This window comes from Anarhichas minor, unplaced genomic scaffold (genome assembly GCF_050575085.1).
Source record: "Anarhichas minor isolate MPS153535 unplaced genomic scaffold, ASM5057508v1 ptg000074l, whole genome shotgun sequence".
Lineage (NCBI taxonomy): Eukaryota > Metazoa > Chordata > Actinopteri > Perciformes > Anarhichadidae > Anarhichas > Anarhichas minor.
This window is the reverse complement of record NW_027466520.1, coordinates 7,289,080-7,298,510: the sequence shown is the minus strand read 5'-3', so window position 1 is coordinate 7,298,510 and position 9,431 is coordinate 7,289,080. Positions and strand designations below refer to the sequence as shown.

Genomic DNA, 9,431 nt, shown 5'->3' with positions numbered 1-9,431 from the left:
TGGTGGATTTTACAAAATAAAACAACCCGGAGCTACAAAAAACAAGTTTGTGACTGAGTTAATGTGCCATCTAGTGGAGCAAGAAACACAATTCTTGGCAGCAAATGCAAATGTCTCCTTATAAACTTTATTAATCAATTTTGTATTTACAAATACATACATAATCTAACAATTCTGATATGAAACATTGGTATTTACAAAATAGCTCTTGGAAAAAAATCAGATTCTGTACAGTACAACCTGATATAAGTTAGTTAAATTACATTGGTAGGTTTCTTAATGACCCACAAAACATTAAATTCAAGCTCTAAACATAAATTTAGTTTTACTACCAAACAGTCGGTTTAACCAACAAAGAGCTTTAAAGGATTATCATTTCATGTCGCCTTAAATTCAAAAGATTTTGGAAATATTTAATTATAACGTTGACATCACACGAATGCCAGAAGGAACAAATTGAAACTGTGTGAACATGTAAACAATCGGACAGACATGGCGTCATTTTAAACCAGAAACCGTCATCGGGTGCGTCACCACCACTTTCTGCACTTGAACATTTAAAAGAACAATATATCTCAAAATGAGACTCTTCAATTCAGAACACCAGTTCATCACAATGCAGCGGGACCTCTCCTCACACGGCCGAGCTGCCGTCATGGCCCAGAATGTGGCTGATGTTGTGGGCAGGACGGTTGGGCTGCTTGCCGGAGTCGGCGGCCGAGGTGTTGGAGAGAGACAGCAGGGGAGACATTGGCATGGCCGAACCGTCGGTGGGCATGCCTGTGGCGATCTCGGGGAACAGGGAGGTGAGGCTGAAGTTGGATATGTGGGGGGTGATTCCGGATGAGTTGGCGATGGGCATAGGGGGCATATCTGGGAGCAAGGGGAAGCTGGCCTGGCCAAAGCCCACAGGGCGAGGCGGGGAAAGGATGGAGCCGAAGCGGTTATTGAGTGGAGGAGCGCTGCCCTTGTCGGCACTCGGGCTGGTAAACATTTGGTTGGGAAAGTACTGGAGGGTGACATCGCTGGGCAGGCTGGGGTGAGCAGCCGGAGAATAAGAAGGGTAGAAGGAGGGTAAAGTGTTTTGGGGCTCCACGGGCAGAAGGGACGGCGTACGGGAGGCGTTGGGCTGGCTGACAGGAGGGATGAATGTGGAGTTAGCGTTGATGGGAGGTGGAGGGTTCATCCCTCCCTCTGGAATGAAGGGGAAACCAAAGTTTTGTGTTAGGTGCTGGTCAGCAAGCAGGTTGTTGTCGCCAGGAACCTGAGCAGTATCTGCCATGAAGCGGACGATGGTGCTGCGTCGCGCCTCTCCTCCAGACTGTGATCTGCCCAGCAGCACCCCTCCTCCTGGCGGCAGAGGCAGGTGGCCCTCGGGCTCAAAGGGGTTGCTCTGTCTCAGAGTACCCGATCGAGGCCGGTCACCGGGCCTCAGCTTGGTGGGTTGAGTATCTCGGGCGATGTGGCGCGAGTGCTGGCTAACAGCTGTGGGTGGTCTGGAGGGGGCCGAGGAGCGGCCCGGCTCAGAGCTGCTGTGTGGGGTTAGAGGGTGGGGGAGACCTGTGCGTACACCCCCATGCATATTACTGCTGACCTGAGAAATATGGCCCTTGTTGCCCTCTCCAAGCCGCATAGCCGGGGCCTTCTGTGTCTGGCCCACACTGGGGCTGGAGGCCTTGGCCTGTAGGTCTCCTGGAGAGCTTCCAGGCACACAGCTGTACTCCATGCTGACCGGGGGACAGCACTGCACTGCTCGCTGGTGGTTGCTCTGCTCGGGCAGGTGGGGTGAAAGAAGGCTTTGCATGAAACTCTGGTGGCAACTTTCCTGCTCCCGGGGGAGGCCGACTTGTACTCCCTGTGAGCCGGGATGAGCTGCACTGTAGCGGTTACGGCCATCGGGTGGAGGGCCGACACCCATCCTGAACCCGCCTTGCTGCTGCCCCTGAGGGCCCCTCTGGGAGGACGGCACCGACTTGGGGGCCATGTCACTCCCACGAGACACCTGAGCCTCAAAGCCCCCGAGTTGATGCACTCCTCCTCCCATGGTCTTGAACGGCGGACACTCCGAGACCCGCTGAACATCTGCAGATCCTGGATGGTCGGAGGGCAAGCGGTTCTGTGGGTTGTGTGCAATGCTGGCCTTCACTCGTGACGTGTCCAGGTAACCGCGGAGGTCCGGCTGCTCCTGTGTGGCACCGCGGCCCGGCTGAAGGTGGAGACCCATGCGCTGCTGCTGTTCACCGCTGGTGGAACTTTTACCGATGAGCGCCTCCGCAGAGTAGCTGGAAACGCGGTGACGTTCCTGCCGCGACGGGGCGCAGGCCAGGTCAGACGACCGGGACACAGGATTGCTGGGAGGAGGGATGAGCTGCTGCTCCAGAGTCCTGGTGCTCATCATCCTCTGCATAGCGTTATGGTCTTGACCAGGCTGAGGGAGACGAAGAAAGTCTTATTAATCATTCAATCAACGTGTGTTCTTGTCAGCTCAAAGACATTTATATATAAAACATCTAATATCTTATTCTGACTGGCAAGATATAAATAATTGTGTTTCACTAGAAATATCTCTGATGCTTTTTCACTGCAAGGCCCAGGAGAGACAAAAGGTCCTCGGAAAGCATTTTGTTTTTAGGATTCTTTTTCGCCAACCAGTCGCAACAAATACCACCATACCAGTTTTCTAACCCATCTGACTGCACTGACAGAAATGTCCCACCGGAGGTAGTGATTATAAATCATGTAATTATAACTAAATACCTAAAGTAATTACAAATGGCCCTCACAATTAAGTTGTGAACAGCCGATGTCTGATGTGGTTTTAAAGGGTAAATAAAATCTATTTAAAACTCTGTGTTGATTGGTTGGTACCACAATTACTTGTTTATCAACAAATAATTTAGCACTGACGATGCCAGTTAAATAAAAAGATACAGAGACAAGAACCAGAAGGTGCCACTGTACTTAACTTTCCAGTTTCATACATTGTCATCTATCCATTCTATGTGACACCAACCTTGAGGTGGTCCTGCTGGGCCAGGTGGCTGCTGTGGTGGGCCCTGGGTCCCGCTGCCTGGGCTTCACAACTCTTCTCCTGGTGTCTAAAGTGCTGCTGCTGTTGCTGTTGCTGTTGCTGCTGCTGCTGGATCTGCTGCTGTAGATGCTGCTGGTGTCTGGAGTGGGAGCTCTGCTGCTGCTGCTGTAACTGCTGCTGCTGCTGTTGTTGGTGTTGTTGATGCTGTGTCTGTGGCTGCTGTTGATGTGTTTGCTGTTGGTGCTGTTGGGGATGAGCCTGTTGGTGTTGTGTTGGCTGTTGATGCTGTTGTGATTGTTGGTGAGACTGTTGTTGTTGTTGATGCTGCTGTGTGTGGGGTTGATGCTGCGTCTGTTGTTGTTGTTGATGTGAGTGCTGCTGCTGCTGCTGCTGCTGAACTCCAGACTTCTCCAGGTGGTGCTGCTTCTGTTGCAGGCCAGCAGGTGAACCAGTCTGACTGCCTCTGACAAGCCCTCGCTTCTTCTGCACATGCTGCTGCTGCTCCTGCTGCTGCTGCTGAAGCGCCCTCTGGTGTAGTGAGTGGCGCTGTGCGGGGTCGGGCTGTGTCAGGTGGTGTTGCAAATGATACAGGTGGTGTCTCTGTTGGTCTTGCTGCTGCTGTTTCATGTACAGGTTTCCTCCCAGGTGCTGGCCAGGCTGGGTTGCAGCGTGCTGTGGATGACCCTGGGGCAGATGAAGCACACCTGGCTGGTTCTGCTCGAGGGGTCCTTGAGGAGGGCAGTGGCCATCTGTTGGCCGAACTACCGGGCTCATGAAAGAGTTTGTGGAGAAGAGGGAGCCTCCGCTTTCTGAATTAATCCTTGTCATGACAGCGGCGGACGTGGGGGGCAGCTGTCCCACCATCATCTGGCTGTGGTCTGGTGCTTTCAGGTCCATGTGGCTGACAGTGGTAGCTGATGGAGGACAGGGCTTGGGCCGTTTTCCTGTGTTCAGCATCACCTCTTCCTGGGCCTGCCGTTTGGAGATGATCTTCACTTGTCGCTCCCCCACACCGACTCCAGCCTGAGCCCTCATTAACGCAGTCTTCAAGGGGGTGTACTCGTTCAGTTGGGCTGCACCTGAGCAGGGCGAGAGGGTGTTGTTTGGGGGTTGGGATATGTGGGCTGAGCTCCCTACAGGTGAGGGAACTGAGCCCTGTTGGACAGAGAGACTGGGAGAGCCCGGGTAGGGTTGCTGACTGGAGCTGGGCCTGATCAGGTTGTTGACGCTGAGGCTGGCCACGGTGCCGCTCTGGGATGAGCCCTGAGACTGGACCTGGGGGAGAGACTGGGAGTATGAGATGTTTTGTGGATGTCTGCTTCCAGTGGGCCCCTCCCCAGCCTGTCCTCTGACAGATACCTGCAGAGTGGGTTTAACCATTACTGTGTCCATGGGTTTAGTCACTTTTGCCTGCTGTCCAGTTGAGCCCCTTTCTTTACTGTTGGACACTATTGGGGTTTTTGGGGGCTCCCATGTGGCTGCAGCGGGGTTTGTTGAAGCAGTGTTCCCAGAGCAGCTTCCACTCCGCCTTCCTGGACTGTCCTGTTCTAGCATGGCCAAGGCCAGCATTTCTGCCTGCTCAGATGTGAACGTAAATGTTCCAAAGGAGCCAGATGACGCACTTATAGTGTGGCCCTGGGGAAGCATGGAGGCCACAGAGAACCCTCTGCCTCCCCCAGCCCCTGAAGACATGGGAGAGTCTGTCTGTCTGCTAGATGTCATAGGGTGCTCGATAGTTTGATCGTCAAGGTTAGTGTACACCTGTTGAGATAGGGCAAAATCCTTTCTAGAGGGAGTGCCAGAGGTTGCTGCCACCAAGCTGTCTTTCTCTGCTGCTGCTGTGGAGTGTCTCTCTACCTGAGCCTCCCTATCTCTTCGAGGAGGCTGGGGTGGCTTGATTTCAGCAGGATGACAGGGTAATTGGTGGGGAATATTCACGTCCATCTGTTGTGTTGGAGCTCTACTGGTAGTGACCCTTTTCCTAAACTCTGAGCTTGTTGTAGGGGCCGTAACAGAGCTGTGGGCCGCAGAAAAAGTTGCTGCAGGCGATGGGAGCGCCACAGTTGTGGACACCAAGGGTAAAGTGGTGGGCTGTGACTGTGGCAGAGGATCTTGGGTATTAGATGCCTGGTGGGGACGACATATTGAAGTTGGTTGGGTAGCCTGATTTAAAGATACTGGTGCAGTTGCTGGGATAGCTCCGGTGCAGACTGGAGTCAGACATGCGGTAGAAACAGTGGTGGGAGTGTACAGCGTCTCAGTGGAACCTTCAGAAGTCACCACAGATTTGCTCTGTTTAGAAATAGAAGCGGTGGCAGCTGACTTACTTTGTGTTGTGCTAGTTGCTGAACTGGTGGTTTGCTGTTTAACCTCTGGAACTAAGAGTTTGGTTAAAGCCGAGTTGTTGCCAGAAACTATGGATGGTTTACTCTCAATGGCCACAGCTGCACTAACTGTTGGCTTGACCGATGTGGCATTGACAGTTGTAACTGCAGTCGCCACACCACTAGTGTTGCCGAGTACAGCATCAGTCTGAGTTGCACTGACAGAGCTCTGTGGATGGGATTGCCTAAATACAGATGACTCGCTAGATGAACTACACACAATCATTATCTGAGTGTTTTGTGTAGAGGTGATATTCCCCACAGCTTCAGTACCATCTGTCGTTGTGACAGCTGTGGTGCAAGTAGGGGGAATGTCTATGACTTTTACAGTCGAGGGCTGTAAAACTTCAGATACTGAAACTTTACTTTCTCCTGCAGCAACCACTGGCTTGGCTGGAACAGCAGCGACAGGTGGTGCCTCACGGAGCTCTTTTCTTTTGGCTGGTTTAGTCCTTTTAGCTGTCGCCCTCTTTGTATTCAAAGTTGTGCGAAGCCTCTTTCCTCGACTCTTAGAGGCATTACCCACCTGCCCGGATTTGACTGGGCCGAAAGAAGACACCTGTAGCTGCCGGGCAGGTGGAGCAAGTGCGGTTCCAGGGACGGGTGCCGGAGCAGGAGGCTGCTTCTGCTGGACTACTGATAATGGAGCAGCTGGAAGCTGACCGTTGTTCTGGCTAGAAATGGTAAGTGGAAGGCCCTGAGAGATGCTCTGATTGAGGCTGCTGAGTGCACCTAAACTGTTGAGGGCCACATTGGTAGTTGGTTCCTCAGTGGTGGTGGGCTGGACCAGCTGGAGTGTACTCTGGCCTGCATGGGAGCTGGATTTGTCAGAGGTCTTTATGGGCTGCAAAGCAAACACCTGGCCATTCACAGTGATAGTCTGTGGGGTTGGAGGAACCGGTGGGGAAGAGGAGGCCTGTGTGACCTGAAGGGGATGGTTCACATGGGGCTGAACAGGGCGTGGGAGAATGTGCACCAGCTGCTTTCCCCCAACACTCTGTAAGGAAGTGGCAGATGTTGAACTACTGCTTGTGGATATCTGAGTGGACACAACCGGTACTGCAGTGGGCACAGCAGCAGGCACCATGCCAACCTGAGGATTCTGAGGGGCAGGTGCAACCTGATTGGGTGCCTGGATGATTACGATATGCTGACATGGTGGCTGATTTGTTATTTCCTCCCTTACAATTGACTGGTTTGGGCAAGAACTGGCCTGCTGCAGGATGACCACACTTGGGTTGTTAGTGTTCTGTTGGGCTGTTACACCCGAGGCTGTCCCTCCAGTTGAGTTGACCTGCAGCACCTGCATGGTCTGAAGGAGGGGCAGCACAGTGGCCTGTGGCTGAGGGATGAGGGCGGTCGGATGATGGGGAACCAATGACGCTGCTTTAAGTACAGCAGACTGGGGCTGTGATGGCAGGGCGGCAGAGTGGGCCACCACACCTGGCTGGGGTACTATGGCTGACTGGGAGAGAACAGCACACTGTGGTTGGGGGGCTAGAACAGGCTGGGGCTTTGCCTGGTTCAGGATTGCTGGCCGTAGCTGGGGTGATCTCTGAAAGGGCTGTGCTTGAATGTGTGCTGTAATGGGGGCTTGCTGTACAGGCACATGTGGTTGCATCTGTATTTGAATGGGGTGAACAGAGGCTTTGTTGCCCATTGGACACACGGTCACCTGCTGGACAGTCTGGGTGGCGTTGATGACCTCTGAGGCGGGGAGACTGTGGCAGACTGGCTGCACTGTGTTTCCCGCCATCTGCAGCGTTGTCCAGGTCGTCTGTGTGCTGCCCGCCGCCCCAGCCCTAAGAAGGGCATGGCTGTTGGGGATAGCAGTGTAACTTACAGTCCTCATGGCAGTGTCCTGTGTGGCCCAAGAGCAAACCTCTGAGGTTGCTGCTCTGGATGTGGCTATAGCCTGGGCGAGTGTGGTCAGATTGGACACCGGCTGCGCAGGGCTTTCAGTATGGAGCTGTGGCGCTGAAGTGGCTGCTATGGTGAAGGTCGGGACTGGGGCGGTGGACTGTGGTTGTTGGGGAAGGACTGTGGTGGCTGCTGGGATCTGGAGGGTGATGTACGACACAGAGGGTGGCAGAGTGGGGGCTGCAGCCGGTGTCTCGACCACACACTGCTCTATCATTCTCAGGCCCGTTATAGATTGGTTAGGTGTGGCAGTCGACCCAGGGAGAAGTGTAGGGGTGGAAGAAGAGGTGTTAACTTGCAACAGGGCTCCATTAACTCTCAACCTGGCATTGATCTCAGAAGTTGGCTGAAGAATTAATGTTTCAGAAGGCGGTTTTGCTGGGCTAGTCTCCTTCCCTGCTGGGCACTTTACAATGCCATTGGAGTTGACGACAATCTCTTTTGGGAGTTGGTGAGTGGGGGTCACCTTTGCCACCTTGGTGCAACGCTGGGGGCCCTTCCAGTGAATTGTGGGGTCTTCTAGGATGTTAATATCATGAGCTTTAAGGAGCTCGATGTACTGAGCACTCTCCCTCCTCAGCTCCTCCGTCTGACGCCGCAGCCGACGGATCTCCTCAGCTGCACACAGACCAAGCACACATACTCATATGTTAATAATTCTAAATGCATATACTGTATGGTCCCACTTTCATGACTATTGTAAAAACGAGGTGTACAATTATTAAACTTCACCTTGGACTTGATCTCCTCCTTCCAGAAGCAATGTGTCATTTTGTTTCTTCAGTTCAGTGATGTAACGAAAGGCCTGATCCAAGATCATGTTCTTACTCTATAGATGAGGGGATATTAAAATATAACACAGTTAGCTGGCCTGTGCAGACACCATAACATTGTACTGCAAAACAGTGATGCCAGACTGTCTCTTACCTGTTTTAGGGCGTTGGAACAGGGGAGAAGATTACCAATGCGGTTGATCCCGGCATTAATCTTCTCTTTTCTGTGTCTCTCAACTATATAGAGAAGAGACAACACTTTAATGTCCAGTTACACTTATAGTGACCACCACCAGTTAAAGAAACCATTCACTAAGCAGCAAGGAACAGAAGCATAACAGGAGAAATGATTTCACCTGCATTGTGAGATTCTTTGTTTTTCTTCTTTCTGCAAAACAAAACATTATTCCAATTATGTAAATATGTATCCAAGTGCCTCAACTGATATTTTGGTTACAATAACAACAGACAGCAGTTATCTCAAACATCCTTACTTGGGTTTACGACCAGGTGTCTGAGTTTCAGTCATCTCTGGCATTCTGTCCGAACAGTCTGATGAGGTACCAGTCAACGCATTTAACAGTTGGACCTTAAATCCCTCCCGTGACCGTCCTGCAATGAACAGAGGATGCATTTTGAATAAGTATGATGACACCAGACTGTCTAACACCAAAGAAAATCATCCAGATGCATGTATCCAGCAGTAATGTCGTCATAGATATAAGACACTGTTAAACCACATTGAGCTTCTCACGTTACTACTACTAGATGCTAACAAGCTGGTGTTGATTAACCTAGCTCTACAGCTAACCTAAACTAATTTACCTGCTATTACAGCATTATTACAGCATGTTTAATTGCACACAGTTGTGAGTCCTGGTTTATGTTGTTGACAGCAAGCGAAACTCTGATTACTATCCCGTCACTTAACCAGCAAGAGACGAGCAACATGAGCAATTACCTATTAAGCTATCTTTCTGTTAGCTAACTGGCTAATAGCTAGCTTACTATACCGTTACCGACGTAATCATTAAGCAAACTACTGGCGTATTTCCCTGTTGATAAAAGGCTGCTAATGGCTGGTAGTTTCCACTAACCTCAAGTCTCAGCATTTTTGAGACTGTCTGTCGCTGAGAGTACTTTGAGATTGAAGGCTAACTGTTGGCTAGCTAAGCATTAAACTCAACTAATTTCTCAAAACAATCTAGCTACACCTAGCCTGGTGCAGAAAGGGGCGGGTCCTCGAGGAGCTGACAGCCAATGGCATTCCAGATGTGGGAGTTTTCAGCCAATCATGACGGGCACCCAAAGATATATTTGTTG

At 51.4% G+C, this 9,431-nt stretch overlaps 1 protein-coding gene across 1 annotated transcript; it reads right to left on the bottom strand.

The window, feature by feature from the left end:
* Positions 1–105: 105 nt before the first annotated feature.
* On the bottom strand, positions 106–9,335 carry usf3 (upstream transcription factor family member 3). The gene is made up of 7 exons (XM_076080158.1): positions 9,206–9,335; positions 8,603–8,720; positions 8,465–8,496; positions 8,263–8,345; positions 8,068–8,164; positions 3,014–7,953; positions 106–2,428 (listed from the first exon to the last, which is right to left on the bottom strand). The coding sequence occupies exons 2-7, from the start codon at positions 8,644–8,646 to the stop codon at positions 635–637; spliced, it is 6,990 nt and encodes a 2,329-aa protein (XP_075936273.1). The 5' UTR covers positions 8,647–8,720; positions 9,206–9,335; the 3' UTR covers positions 106–634.
* Between the last annotated feature and the right edge of the window lie 96 nt (positions 9,336–9,431).